At 33.6% G+C, this 16568-nt stretch overlaps 1 protein-coding gene across 2 annotated transcripts in view; it reads right to left on the bottom strand.

The window, feature by feature from the left end:
• The window catches only part of CNBD1 (cyclic nucleotide binding domain containing 1), a 560546-nt gene that overhangs the window by 137362 nt on the left and 406616 nt on the right, over positions 1-16568 (bottom strand). For both annotated transcript variants that reach the window (XM_077942745.1, XM_015145661.3), the window contains exons 7-8: positions 12507-12644; positions 10682-10814 (exon numbers count right to left, since the gene is read on the bottom strand). In XM_077942745.1, coding sequence (XP_077798871.1) covers positions 10682-10814; positions 12507-12644 — 271 coding nt within the window. The remainder of the gene's footprint in view (positions 1-10681; positions 10815-12506; positions 12645-16568) is intronic.

Raw genomic sequence — 16568 nt, 5'->3', positions numbered from 1 at the left:
ATTTAATTTTTTACTTTTTTTTTTTTTTTTTTTGAGACGGAGTCTTCCTCAGTCACCCGGGCTGGAGTGCAGCGGCATGATCTCAGCTCACTGCAAGCTCTGCCTCCTGGGTTCAGGCCATTCTCCTGCCTCAGCCTCCCAAGTAGCTGGGACTACAGGTGGCCACCACCACTCCTGGCTAATATTTTTGTGTGTGTGTGTGTGTATTTTTAGTAGAGACAGGGTTTCACCATGTTAGCCAGGATGGTCTTGATCTCCTGACCTCGTGATTAGCCCACCTCGGCCACCCAAAGTGCTGGGATTACAGGCGTGAGCCACTGCGCCAGTCTACTTTTTTACTTTTTAAATGTAGCTGCTAGAAAATTTAAAATGATATATGTGGCTTGCATTATATTTCTGTACTTATTGGCCTAAGATACTTCCTCAAACCATATATTATTACATTATGATACTTTATGAATTGTAGCCTGTTTTATGATTTAAAGCCTTATTTCTCTTTTTATAGACATCAGATATACAAAGGAAATGAATTCAGTGATCATTGGTCATGACAGCATTACCAAAGTATATAGACATATATATACACACACACAAAATTATATAGACATATATATATAGACATATATATAGACATATAGATATTTTATATATTTTATATATATATATTTTATATATATTTTATATATATAGATATTTTATATATTTTATATATATATTTTATATATATATTTTATATATTTTATAAATTATATAGACATATATATATATATATATAGACACTAATTACTTTTGCAACAGTCAATCTTGCTTCTTTATGTCCTCTTGTTAAACATACTCAGGATGTCACCATTCACAAAGACACCTTTTAGCCTTATTTACTTTTACACCCTAATGACCTGTCCTTAGAATTTGGAAGCAAGTAAGAACTTCTTTTCCATTTTTACTTCTTCCCCCTTTCTCCCTCCTCTACATACCTAACTGACTACTTCTATTATCTGGGGCTCTATCTTTATTCATTTTTATTCCTCCAAATGTTAAGAAATTTTCCATGCAGAAGGCATTCCCAAACACTTGTATTGCCAAAGTTCATAAAAACGGTCAAACCTAAGATGGCAAAGACTTATGCTAATGCACTCCAATGGGCAGAAGACAGGAATGGTGGATCACAACATCCAATACGAATTGCTTCTTTATTAAAAAGATTGTTTTTAGGTTTTTAGAAATCAAATTGTATTATAATTGTACCTATTTATTTATTTCATTATAAACATATATACTTATTATAGAATGTCTAGAATATACAGGAAAGCAGGAAAAAAGGCAATCAATAGCACCAAGCAGCAATAATCATTGTTAACAGTTTGCTTATACACAATATTCATAGTGAAACATAAGAGTTCACATTTTAAAAAGTTCTACTTTGGAAATTTTAGTAGAAATCACTTTTATTAAAATGAATGGTATTTGTAATTTAGCATTTCTCTAGATTTAAATGTTCACATATTTGTTTTGCTTAGAGAAAAAAAAGTTTCAAATTTATTTTTAAATAGTTTGCTTCAAATATGAGAAAATGAAATTATGCAGTTTTATTTTTTAGGTGAAGAGAAATGCAGCTTTCCTTCTAAATGTCAGAAGATACAGTACTAAAAGTTAATTGTAATAATAGGAAATATAGTTTATGTCATGACAAAATAAAGAAGCAATGGTCAATTGCCGGAAGTAGAAAGAGGTAGAAAAAAGAGCTCTATAAAGAGCTTCAGGAGTTGCCTGGGTTACTGATGAAAAGCTCTATCTGCTCATGGGGAATTTGAATAGATGAGTGTTCCATTATTAAAAGGTGTTTAATTTTATCTTATCTACTTCTGAGGGATTTGAATTAATTAAATTTTTAATTTATTTTAATTTAATTATTATATAGCAGCTGGATAATTATTTAAATAAGCAGTACTTTTTTAACTTTACATAACTAATATACTGTTCACCTTTATCATATTATTAATAAAATCAGAAGGCTAAATTCTGAGTAAGAAATTAAACTATATACTTTCTACAAAGTATGTTTGAAGTATTCTATAGATATAAATATGTTTGCCAAATCCAAAACTGATTGAAAACAAAATCAGTGATTCTGTTGTGCATTGTTGTACTATAACATTATATTTTAATGATATTTCTAGACATAATACTTTTGAGGTAAATTATTAAAGCTTCTATGGTAATAATAGTAGAAGCTCTTTCCAGAGAATGTTAATGAAATTATTAAATTTTACATAGTCATTACACATTTCTATTACTAATTATTACTCTACCAAAAAGGTATACTACGAAATCATAAGAAAACAGTTATTTAAAAAAGAAGCTTCATGGAAAATAAATTGAAGGTTCTTGAATTGTTAAAAAAAAAAAAATCTAACAGAAAAGTCAATGTTGAGGTACTGGATTATATTTAATTAATCTTGATAAATATTATTTAGAAAACAAAAAAATCCATATATGCTGAATTTGTACCTTTAGATGATCAATATCACCATAAATCCTTTCATAGTAAAAATATATATATATTACAGATAAAGCTGAAAAAATGGTAAACAGGCTCATAAGAAGCCTTGGGAGCATTTGCAAAATGGCAATAGCCAAAGTGCTTGAGTTTTAATGATAAAAGTAAGAGTAAAGGGAAAATAATGTTAATTAAGACTGTCAATGAAAACATGAATATAAATATCTTTCTACACATGAAGTGAGTCATTCAGGAAACTATCTTTATCCTTGGGCTTTGGGTAGGAAAATAAAAGCAACTCTCTTCTGAACATTGATAAATAGTGGCCTGTACTCACAAAAGACTTTGGAGACAGTGAGAAATACCAGGAAATGTGTATTCTAATGCTGCAGGTGGTGGGTGAGAGCACAGGTTCATTTAAACCCATGCTTGAGAATCCCTTCTCAGTGTCAGATGTGTGTTTAAACTGATATCCACAGACATATGCATCTGTGCAGCAACAGAGTACTCTGGTAGAGATCTGAAAAAACAAAACATCCCCAACATGCATAGACTGTCAGCATTGCAAAGAAGAAGAGGAAATGTATTTGAAAAGATCTATTCTGTACAATACTCCTGAATAATGAAAATATTCCTCATATTAATTTATTTCCATTATTACTGTCACTACTGCCTCTTATCTCCATTGCCTCTCATCTCTTTGCCTCTGGTACTACCAAAATTGACTCCTAATTGTTCTGGTTTTCTAGTACCTCTCTCCTTTCAACTATCACTCATATTGCTCTGCTGTTCCCCTAAACTTTGACTTTTTCAGGTCTCTTCTGTTATTCAAAACCTTTAATGATGTCAAATTATCTGTAAGTTAAAGCCCAAGAATATGAATATGGTATTTAAAATGCCTGAGACTACAGAAAGTCTTACTGATCTCCCAATGCTCATGAATATTCATCTGATTAAATTGGACTGTTTGATCAACTTTTCTAAAGCAAGATCTGCAAAAACCATATATTGGCTTATGCTATTTTTCCTGCCTAGCATTATCACTCCTACTTTCAGTTCAACCACATCCAAAAAATCCTCTCTCCCATTCAGTTTCTACTGTGTCTGTGATATTTATTATGTTATATAATATATATGTCCATGAGGTAGTGAAAATCATTTTAAGACATGATATTTTGATCTATCTCACTTGTTTAACAATCACACTTTTTGTATTTTTCTAATTATTAAATCTTTGAGATAAAAAAGGAAAGCTCAAACTGTCCTACATAGTAAGGACTACAGTGTAGCTACTCAAGCATTTAAGTGATTTTATTTTATTTTATTTTATTTTTGAGACGGAATCTTGCTCTGTCACCCAGGCTGGAGTGCTGCAGCATGATCTCAGCTCACTGCAATCTCCGCCTCCTGGTTCAAGAGATTCTCCTGCCTCAGCCTCCTAAGTAGCTGGGATTACAGGCGCCTGCCACAGGGCCAGGCTAATTTTTGTACTTTTAGTAGAGACAGGGTTTTGCCATGTTGTCCAGGCTAGTCTCGAGCTCCTGAACTCAGGTGGTCCGCCCGCCTTGGCCTCCCAAAGTGCTGGGATTATGGGTGTGAGCCACTGTGCCCGGCACGACTTTAAGTGATTTTAAAATGTATTTCTTTTCATTGCCACGACAAAAGCAATTAGCAAGGTGTTCTGTACACAGATGTTAAAAATATGAAGAACAAACTTCATATTTCTTATGAAAAAAATTATTTTCTCAAATGAAAAATTTTTGAAAAAAGTAGTTATTCACAAAGGAGATCATTGGTAGAATGAACACCCAGTGCACAGTCCTTTGTTCCTAGGTACAGACAGCAGACTCTTGCTATCTAATTTCAATAAAAAATGGTTTATCAGAGGGTGTTAGGAAGCTGTAGTAGGGCCATAAAACTAGAATTCAATAATATAGAGCAAGAAAATACAGTAGCTAGCGGAAATGCCCACTCACAACACAGAGCTCTTCTAAAGGAAACCTCACTCCTGCGGCTGTGTGTCACTCATCATGTGTGATACAGGGGATGAACTTTAGAACCACCATGCTCATCACCATGCTCATCACCATGCTTGCAAGGAGAGTGGCTCCTGACTTCTTCCAAATACTGTAGAGAAATACACACTGGGCAGAATGGAGGCCACAATCAGAATTAAAACTTTTACAAAGGATTCTAGAATATGTAGTCTTTAGTTGTTTTTAGCTTTCACAGGTTGGTTAGAAGTGTTTGGAAGGGGCATTCAGCCATACAATGTACAGTATTCATCATTCGCCAAAATTTTTTCTTACAGTTGTATTAATAAGAACAATATGCATGATGACAAACTTAAGAAGGAGGGAGATTATACTTCAATTACATTTATCAGTGATCATTCCATTTCTCATACCCCATGTAGTAGAAAGCTTGCTGCATGCGTAGTGAGAATTAAACATGATGACCAAAAATGAAAATTAGTTGATAGATTCTACAAATATTTTACTCCTGGTGATTCACTGAAGAGAATAGACTTCCTTTAACTATTGTTTTCCTTAATGCCGTGCTAATGTTTTCCTTATTTAACCTCACCTTAAATCCAAATTGCCTTTATTCTTCCTGGATTGTGAGTTTAAGACAGTATAACCTTTCAGCATTATCAATGGTTGATTTATTGCAACGATGCAATTCTGTAAAATGTCTCAAAGATAGCAAAGCAAAGCAACACACTGTGTTTTAATCAGGAGATTTATCAATAAATGTATTAAGATATTTTAAGATTGAATTAATGATAGCATTTTCCTCAAACAGAGAAAATTAATGCTAAGTGTTAATACAACCCATATGTACTGACCAGCAAAGAGTTAAATTTTCTTTTGGAAGAAAAAAGTCATAACTTTGGTCTAAGGGTAAACACTGACATCAAAATATTCATTAACTCATCAACAATATTTTCAAGGGCTTGTAAATTCTAGATACTTGTTGGGTACTAAAAAATAAGATGGTCTTATTCCAAAGAAACTGTAAGTCTAGTGGAAAAACTGACCCTTAAACTATTAATTATGACATAGCACAATGAGTGTTAAGATAGTATAAGGAAAGCCAGGCATGGTGGCATGTGCCTTTAGTCTCAGCTACTCGAATGGCTGAGGTGGAATGATCACTTGAGCCCACGAGTTTGAGTCCAGCCTGGGCAATATAATAAGACCTTGTCCCCCCGCCCCCCGTCCCCCACCAAAAAAAAAAAGGTGATTAACAAAATAAGATAGGACAGGAGTTAGAAAACTTTACACCATGGACCAAATCTGACCCAAGGCCCATTTTTTTTTTTTTTTTTTATAACACTACAACTAAGGATGATTCTTACATTGTTAAAGGCTTTAAAAAGAAGAAGCGGGTAGATATGTAACAGAGGCACTATATGACCTACAAAGCTAATATTTAGTATCTGCTCTTTAGCAGAAAAAGTTCGTTGACCCTCATAGAGACAAAGAGGCATCTCTGCAAGCAAACAAAGAGCAATAGAATCTCAACTGGTCCAGAAAACATTATCTTAACAATAGTAAATGTCCTGAAATGAGGGGCAAGTAACTTCTCCAGGAAGAGGGAACAATATATGTAAAAGGCCTCAATGGCGATAGTGACATAGAAGAACTAATGAAAATCCAGGTTGGCAGAAACACGAACGAAAAAGGAGAAGAATTATTAAAATTAAAACTTTGAGATATAGGTATGACCTAGATATAAATGGCCTTTCAAACTATATTAAGGATTTTGCATTTTACCTGAATAACAATGAGAGGACATTAACTATTTCTAAGTGGGTGAATAACAAGAAAAACTTTAAAACTGATTATCATAGCTAACAATATCGGAGAAAGGGAGTCAGAAACAGAAGAGATTAGTAGCAAACAGGGCTTTAAATTCTAGTATTAGGTAAGAAAATAAGCAAACAGACACATTATACTAAAACTTCTTTAAGCGAAAGACAAGGAAATATTGAAACCAGCAAGCAAAAGCCTTGTCACTTATAAGTGAATCCCAAAAAGATTAACAGCTGTCTTCTCATCAGAAACAATAATAGAAGCCAGAATAAAGTGGGATTGCATTTTTAAAATATACAAAATAACCCAATTTCAACTTCAAATCCTATACCCTGCAAAGCTGTCTTTCAAAAGTAAAGGAGAAATGAAGAAATTCTCAGTAAAAGAAAACCTGGCAGTATTTGTTACTAGCATATACTCCCTCAAAGAAATACTAAAAAAAGTTCTTCAGTCTGCAAACAAGCATCCTCACATAAAATTTGAATCCACATGAAAAATCAAAACGTACCACTAAAGGTAAATGTGCAATTATAAAAGGTAAGATAAATACATATTTCTTATCCATTCTTCTCTTACTCATAAAGAGTGACTGTGTGAAATAATATGTGTATATTGTTGTTGGATATATAACATATAGAAATATTATATATTTGCCAATAGCAGCATAAGAAAGCAGGTGGGAGAAAACTGACACTGAACTAAGGAAAGCATATCAGATGGCAACTTGAGTCCACAGGAACAAATAAAAAGGACTAGAAATGGTAAATAAGATGTCTAATATAATGAACACTATAAATATATATTTGATTTCTTTTTTCTCTGTTTTTGAGACATAACTTTATATATTGTTGAATTTGTAACATACATAGCTGCAATCTGTATAATAACAATAACATATAAAGGAGGAAATGGAAATAGAGCTATATAAGAGTCATATTTAAAACTGGAATAAAGTTAGTAAAAATCTGAAGTAGATTCTGCTGAATTGAAATGTATATGGTAAGCCCTAAAGCAACCATAAAAAATAACAAATATGGTGAAAAATTATTAAAAGAATGCTACACTAGAAAATATTGTCCAACACAAAAGAGACCAGTGAAGGATGAATGAAGGAACAAAAAGGCATCAGCATCACACGTACTTGAATCACTGGCACCTCCAGGTATCAAACTGGTTCTGGGATGCTCAAAGAGTGCCTCATGGGACTAAGACTTTTGATTCCCTGTAGAGTAAATTAAACTGGAAGAGACTGATGTCAAAAGGTTGAAGGGATGTAGAGCCTATGTATTTTGTGACTGAAATACTCCACTTTTGGTTTCAGATAACTAGATATGATTTTGACTATTATTATTGTTACTATTATGATTTTCACATGTTTTATCTTTCTGCACTAAATTTGTTGATGTAATTTTTTTAGTTTTTCCAATTATCATGTTTGCTATATCAAATCCTACCTGGAGAAAGATGGGGGCATACTGACATTAGCAAGAAAACAACAAAATATGCATAAATAGTTAAATGTTTGCCAAGTCAGTTTACCATTTTTTATTATATTCATGATACACATGGGAACGAGCTGATTAGTGACCTAAGCTGGTTGTCACTTTCAAGTCAGCTACATCTTGAAAGAATAACAACTGGGAAGACTTGTTATAAACTAGACACACCCAAATGATAAGCAACACTGTACATATTCACTACAATAAGGTTCCCTTAGCATATGAAGCAAAAGTAGGAAGACTTAAGAAGTTAACAAAGCAAATAGAGTCAGATACAAGCTTTACTTATTTCATTGATTGCCAAGGATTAATCCTAAACTCTGTCAAGCTTTTGAATAATTAACTAAATCCCTCTGAAACTCTATCTACTATACATATTTAAAATAAGATCAAAACACACATAATTATGCTTTGGAAATCATACTACTGCTAATTTTCAACCCAGATAATAAAAGTGTAATTTGAGCTACATTCTCTACATTCTCTGATAAAAATTCAAACTAAATCTTGAGTAAACAGTCAGGAAGTATTATAATCCAATTCTTCTCTTTGATATATCAAGTTTGTCACTACCATAAAAGAAAATTAGATGAATTTGACAGGGTTTATTCTTCACATAGGTATATTTATTTATAAAAACTACAGTCTTTCAGAACCCATAGGGCTTTGATGATTATCAGATGAAACTGTCAATCTTCTCTAAGGAAGATAAATATTTTCTAAAACTATGAAAGTACCACACATTTATATGTTTGGGAATAGGTGAGAAAACAATATTATTTTGACTTATTCAATAGACTCACAGACTGTCCAATGCAATTGGTAGTTTAACAAACACCACCATTTATTTTTCAAGATACTTACCAAAAAGAACTTGAATTCAATATTAGTCTAGGAAACAGTATGTTAACTTTCTCAGTATCTTTTTAGCTCTTTGATGCAAAATTTTAGTATTTTTGATTGATATTTTAGATCAAAAGAGAGATTATTATCATTAGTAATCAAATATATTAAAACACATAATTATTCTCCCCTTTCCAAATTTCATATTCTTTTGGATCACCTAATTTAAAATATCTTTATGATGGTCTCTTTCCTCCTTTTTAATCAACTCAAAAATATTAATATAATGATAGATTGGCAAGGATTGGATATTATATTTTTATTAAAAGCCTGGAAGAGAGGCAAGGATCAAAATTTGATATTTCTGATACAAAGTGGAAAACCTGTGACAAAACCGTGACAAATCCAAAACAACCATAAAAAATAAAGCAACCATGAAAAATAACAAATATGGTGAAAAAATATTAACAGAATTAATATGCTACGTTAGAAAATATTGTCCAAAACAAAAGAGAGCAGTGAAGGATGAATGAAGGAACAAAAAGGCATCACCATCACAGGTACTTGAATCACTGGCACCTCGAGGTATCAAACTGGTTCTGAGATGCTCATCTGTTTCTATGTAATGAACATGGGGAATTTAGAAATATTCAATTCCCGATTTTTTACAAGTCAGTTTACTACTTGCCTTCCATTTGTACTTTTGGTTAAAAAAAAATGCCATTTATAACTAATCAGGAAAAATACGTCATAAACAAAAGCATCATATTACAAATATTCAAATTTATGAGCAAAAATAGTTATTTGACTAAACATGGATTAAATGCTATATCTCAAAAACATGATAAATAAAATATAAATGCAAGCAGTAGAAGGAAATTTGGAACAAATATGAGAAATGTTTTAGATTCTCACCAAATTTAAGTGGTTTATTAGAGTATTCCTGTTTTTGAAGGATAAACTTCCCCTAATTATATTTACTTTTTTTCAATAAAAGAACTCCTGGTGTGCTGAACCTCATTTTCCTATGTTACAGTGTTTCCTTCAAAGGATACCTTAGCCAGATTTCATAAATACTCTGCCATGTTTTTATAGTTGCTGCCCAGAATTTACCAATTAGATTCATTTGTTTTAGAATTTTAATCTCAAACTTAAATTAAAAATGTCCCTCACTATAATTGTGGCTTTGCAGACCTGGGGTAGAAATATTTCTTTCAAACACTTCTTCTTCCATTATAATGTTAAGTTCTGGCTCCTTCACTGGCTGTGAGGAAAGAGAGGCGAGGTTACCATCCTCTCTCTGTTATCTGTGGCTGTCTCTCATGAAGCAATTGCGTTTCGTTACCAAAAGAGACCTAAAGCTCTGGCCCATCCTACCACAGCTCCTCTTGGGTTGGCAACCCTTGTTAAATTGGCTTTCATAGATGGACAAATCATGCAAAATGGCTCAATACCACCTACACTTTTTGTGTACACATAATGCAGGAAATCCGTGCATCCTTGCTATGCTGAATGTTGAAAATGTAGGTGCTTCACTGCTACTTTCTCTTATCTAGGCCTCACTCATTCTCCATAATTATTTTTTTCCATGGCTAATATGTGTAGCACAAGTACAGATTAGTAAACTTGCTGCTTAAATAGTTATCCACCCAGGAAAAAGGAAAAGAAAAAATGGTTTTTTTCCCTTTTCTCTCGTGTGAGTGGCTATACCCTCTAGTATTTCTCCTTTTCAGTTTGGCCCTTATAGTAACCGTCAGGGTGGGGCAAGAGGGGAACAGTTATAGGGAGTAGAGAGAGATGTTAAAGTAAGGTTAGTACTGAGGCCACTCTTCAAGCCAGTACAGTATCACTTTTAATGAAAAGCAAGAAATAATCTAAATGTCCAATTCAAATGTTATTATCAAATAAATTAGAGAATATTTATATGAAGAAATATTGTATAAAATGTTACAACTATGAAGAATTTCAATTCCAATAATATAACAGAATGCAAACAAAATGATCCAAAATTGCATTAAACTCACCATGACCTGGAGGAAATTTTTTCCATTTAAGGAGTGCAATTAGCTCATATATGGATAAAGTAGGCCATTCCTCATAATAAGGACACATATGGATTAATTTCAATTTTTGCATATTTTCAATTTTTATTTTTTCCTGAAATAGAATGTCATTATCAAATTTTTAATAATAGGCCATTTAAAATCAAAGAAATAGCAAATAGATAAATGGTGAGAGAAGTAAAATAAAGGCCATATGAATAAAAGTTAGTATAAGATACATTTGAATTTTATCAGAGCATCACTCTGTGGCCATATAGACATATTAAAATGTTAATCTTCAGATCTACTTACTAAAATTATATTTGCTCACCTTTCATTATATATTATACTTCTATAAATGTTTTAGGAGTTTTTTAAAACCCTGTCATAGTCAAGATTAAACTGAAAAGTTGTGTTTGATAAAATCAAGTAACTGGTACTGATATTTGGGAAATAAAAACAAAACATACAGAATTTTTTGTTAAAGCCAGCCACTCTGAAAATCAAAACAAATGAACATTAAGGATTTAGAATAATGTTGAATTCTGAGAGAATTACCTGTACTACTGACACTGGGACCACTAAATCACAAGAAATCCCCACCATTGGAGACCCAAGAAGATGGGTGTCTTCTCAACTCCACTCCACATGAGCACTGAACCATGGCTTACACCAGCTTTCTGCAGGACCTGCATCTGGCTTAAGCTCATTTTTAAAAAGATGAAACAGCAGGATCATGGAAACCTTTCAATCCCATTATTTTTTGTTTATTTATTTTTGAGATGGAGTTTCACTCTTGTTGCCCAGGCTGGAGTGCAATGGTGCGATCTCACCTCACCGCAAACTTCACTTCCCGGATTCAAGCAATTCTTCTGCCTCAGCCTCCTCAGTTGCTGGTATTACAGGCATGCACCACCACATCCGGCTAATTTTGTATTTTTAGTAGAGACAGGGTTTCCCCATGTTGGTCAGGCTGGTCTCCAATCCCTACCTCAGGTGATCTGCCTGCCTTGGTCTCCTGAAGTGCTGGGATTACAGGGATGTGCCACCACACCCAGCTAATTTTGTCTTTTTAGTAGAGATGGGGTTTCTCCATGTCGGTCAGGCTGGTCTCGAGCTCTCTACCTCAGGTGATCTACCTGCCTTGGCCTCCCAAAGTACTGGGATTACAGGCGTGAGCCACCGCCCCCAGCCTCAATTCCATTATTTATACAAACTTCCTCTGCTATCCAAAGTAGGAGAAATAGGAGTCAAGAAAAAATTTGGATTTGATTAGAAGAGAATAAATTATTAAACTTTAGGTAAATGAGTATCTTAAAGCTGCAGAATTAAGGAATCAGAATAAGTTGTTATCACTTATCCATCCAGCTCTGAGTTTGATGTTTGTTGTATAATTATGAAATATCATGCCAATCCCATTCAAGTATTTTTCCTCCTTAAGTAGACTATAGAGACTGGGAAAGCAGCAGTACTATTATCCATCTTATTATTCTAGTATTCTTAGCATATGACATGTTGTGAACATGCAAAACACATATTTGTTGACTGAATGAATGCGTTTGAAATTAATGAAAAGCCAAAGGGTATTCTAAAATTACCTAAAATATATTCATTGAGACCTTTGTTTACACTTTACCTATCACCAGCACTCTTAAGTGATTTTCATCAAATAAACCACCTTTTTAATGTCTCTAGCTTAAGTTAAAGTTAAAAATAAAACAGATAATGGATATCTTTGTCTACAGAAGCAAAATACAGCTTGAGTTTATGCCCAATTTCTGTTTATATATAATATTAGATATCATACCTCCTTTATCTTTGCATATCCCTTTGCTGGGATTTTAAGAATTTCACAATCATCTTCTGTCACCACTGAGAACACCTGTGTTCCCGATTCAATCTGAGGTATAACTTCCAGAGTTCCAAAGGTACTCCATTTGCTAAGCTGTAAAAATACCAGAGACAATTTAATGTTTATTACCACTCACCAACATAAAAATGCCAGTGAAGGACTGGATTGTAGGTCAAGCTTTCATTCAATGAAAGAGGAGATTCTAAACTGTCTTTGCATGGATGGCTCCTACTACTTCTGCTCAATGTCACTTCCAAAGGCAAGAGAAATGGTCATTTTTTTCACCGATATGAAGAAAATAACATTAAAAATCTTCTGTTTTATTCAGTGATTTAAAGTGCCTATTACAGTGCTTGGAATATAGCAGCCATTCAATACATAGTAGTTGAAAGAATGAAGAAATATTGTACACTTATATATATGATCTTCTGTTTGTTTTATTATCACATGTTGGTAGTATTCAGTAATAACAAAAATGAATAAAATGTTAAACAGTATATAAACCATTAATATATATTTATGGATGATTGCTTAATTTAATATGTAAATGATAAATATTAGGCATGGCAAAATGTTACTACTAGAATACATGTCATGAGTTATTAGGTTATAATGATATTACATATAGTTATATAGAGAACCTATATTTATATTTACCCAGGAAAAGTGGAGGGCATGTAAAGGATAAGGAGCATATTTTTTATGAGAGGCTAAGGAGCATATTTTTTATGAGAGGCTAAGGAGCTTCTTAGGGAAAACATCACGTCAATATGCCTATCTAAGATGATATGGGAAAACTTCCATTTTTCTACTTCAAAACCATAGACTATTTTTCTTTTTAACTAAATGCATATCTGAGCTTGAATCTGCAAGTCCAAATTCATAGAGGAAATTTAAAATGTCAAACAGTCACAGCTGAGGCCAAAGTGGGCCACAGTCCTATCAAACCAGAATAAGGTCCCAAAGAACTGAGTTCTGAGGCTTGTTGTACATGTAGGAACAGGAGATGGGACTCAGATCCATGAAAGGCGAGAGACTGGAATTGTGCCTTCTTGCCTAAAGTCTAGGAACTTGGAGGATTACCCCAGTTGTGAAGTGGGGACAGGAAGAACTACATCCAGTATTTTATGAAAGCCACATAAAAGCTGGCTATCTAGCCGTGAAACTGGACAGAATTGTTAGAAAATCAAGAACCTAGGTTTGCAGCTTGAATGAGTACAGAGCATACACTTATACACAGTAGAAGACCCAAAGCTGAAAAATGAATAAAACGCCTAGTACACAACTAGTAAAACTCCTAGGATCCAGGAAGGTATTATAAAAACTTAGCCTTATGTACAAATTCAGAGAGAAAGGAACTCCCACAGAGAGCAAGACTTGCTGATGACAAAATCATAATAAAAATAATTACAAGACACACAAATAAATAAACCCCTACAAAGGGAAGTCCATGAAGGAGAAAAAAGTTGAACAACCTAAAAGAAACTACAAACATTTAAAATTATGTGAACTATAAAAATCAGAACATGACATGATGGAAGCAAAAAGAGGTATTTTGGAAAAGAACAAAATAAAACTTCTGTAAATAATGGTCACAAAAATTTGTAGATTAAAGATAATTTTCAAAAGAATTCATTACATAGATAATATATAAGAAAATAATCTGGAATAAAATATAGAAGAAATGGAAATAAGAAGGGGGTTGTAATAGCTATAGAAGATAGATGGAGACCATTTAGCATATATCTAATAGAAATTCTAGAAGAAACTGAAAAGAATGGGAAAACGGTGATGCATAAGTGATAATGGCTGCAAGTTTTCCAGAGCTGAGAGAATAAGTGTGTCGTCCAAAGCAAGCAACACACAAAACTGAAAGATGAATTTGCTTTTGTATTCCTGCTCAGGATTTGGCATATTCTCCTAATCTTTCTCCTCTACTTGATCTCCTAGTTACAATGACATTAGCTCTCAATAATTTCAAGCAGATATTGTCCACTTACATATTTTTCAATTTATCTATTGTTTTAGGGCATTGGTTGGAATTACCTAATAAGTCATTATAAAAGCAAAACTATTCCATGACTTTGAACAATATTCTTAAGGATTTCTTTCTCAATTAATTACAATATATCATCAGAGTCCCTAATATTAATAATTAGGAAATTATAAAACTTCCAATGCCCCTTACATACCCACTTATTTTAGTCAAATTATTTTTTAAAGTATTAATACTTATAATTGTTTTATGATTTCAATATTTTATTTTATTTATTTTTTATTATACTTTAAGTTCTAGGGTACATGTGAACAATGTGCAGGTTTTTTACATATGTATACCTGTGCCATGTTGGTGTGCTGCACCCATAAATATGTCAATTACATTAGGTATATCTCCTAATGCTATCCCTTCCCCCTCCCACAACCCCACAACAGGCCCCAGTGTGTGATGTTCCCCTTTCTGTGTCCAAGTGTTCTCATTGTTCAATTCCCACCTATGAGTGACAACATGCGGTGTTCAGTTTTCTGTTCTTGCGATAGTTTGCTGAGAATGATGGTTTTCAGCTGCATCCATGTCCCTACAAAGGACATGAACTTATCCTTTTTTAAGGCTGCATTGTATTCCATGGTGTATATGTGCCACATTTTCTTAATCCAGTCTGTCATTGATGGACATTTGGGTTGGTTCCAAGTCTTTGCTATTGTGAATAGTGCCACAATAAACATACATGTGCATGTGTCTTTACAGCAGCATGATTTATAATCCTTTGGGTATATACGTAGTAATGGGATGGCTGGGTCAAATGGTATTTCTAGTTCTAGATCCTTGAGGAATCGCCACAATGTCTTCCACAATGGTTGAACTAGTTTACAGTCCCACCAACAGTGGAAAAGTGTTCCTATTTCTCCACATCCTCTCCAGCACTGGTTGTTTGCTGACTTTTTAATGATCGCCATTCTAACTGGTGTGAGATGGTATCTCATTGTGGTTTTGATTTGCATTTCTCTGATGGCCAGTGATGATGAGCAATTTTTCATGTGTCTGTTGGCTACATAAATGTCTTCTTTTGAGAAGTGTCTGTTCATACCCTTTGCCCACTTTTTGATGGGGTTGTCTTTTTCTTGTAAATTTGTTTAAGTTCTTTGTAGGTTCTGGATATTAGCCCTTTGTAAGATGAGTAGATTGCAAAAATTTTCTCCCATTTTGTAGACTGCCTGTTCACTCTGATGGTAGTTTCTTTTGCTGTGCAGAAGCTCTTCAGTTTAATTGGATCCCATTTGTCAATTTTGGCTTTTGTTGCCATTGCTTTTGATGTTTCAGTCATGAAGCCCTTGCCCATGCCTATGACCTGAATGGTATTGCCTAGGTTTTCTTCTAGGGTTTTTATGGTTTTAGGTCTAACATTTAAGTCTCTAATCCATCTTGAATTAATTTTTGTATAAGGTGTAAGGAAGGGATCCAGTTTCAGCTTACTACATATGACTAGTCAGTTTTCTTAGCACCATTTATTAAATATGGAATCCTTGCACCATTTCTTGTTTTTGTCAGGTTTGTCAAAGATCAGATGGTTGTAGATGTATGGTACTATTTCTGAGGGCTCTGTTCTGTTCCATTGTTCTATATCTCTGTTTTGGTACCAGTACCATGCTGTTTTGGTTACTGTAGCCTTGTAGCATATCCATGAGCATGGAATGTTCTTCCATTTGTTTTTGTCTTCTTATTTCACTGAGCAGTGGTTTGTAGTTCTCCTTGAAGAGGTCCTTCACATCCCATGTAAGTTGTATTCCTAGGTATTTTATTCTCTTCGAAGCTATTGTGAATGGGATTTCACTCATGACTTGGCTCTCTGTTTGTCTGTTATTGGTGTATAAGAATGCTTGTGATTTTTGCACATTGATTTTGTATCCTGAGACTTTGCTGAAGTTGCTTATCAGCTTAAGGAGATTTTGGGCTGAGATAATGGGGTTTTCTAAATATACAATCATGTCATCTGCAAACAGGGACAATTTGACTTCCTC

Source organism: Macaca mulatta, chromosome 8, assembly GCF_049350105.2.
Source record: "Macaca mulatta isolate MMU2019108-1 chromosome 8, T2T-MMU8v2.0, whole genome shotgun sequence".
NCBI lineage: Eukaryota > Metazoa > Chordata > Mammalia > Primates > Cercopithecidae > Macaca > Macaca mulatta.
Note: the sequence above shows the minus strand (reverse complement) of the source record. Positions and strands in the feature narration are given on the sequence as shown.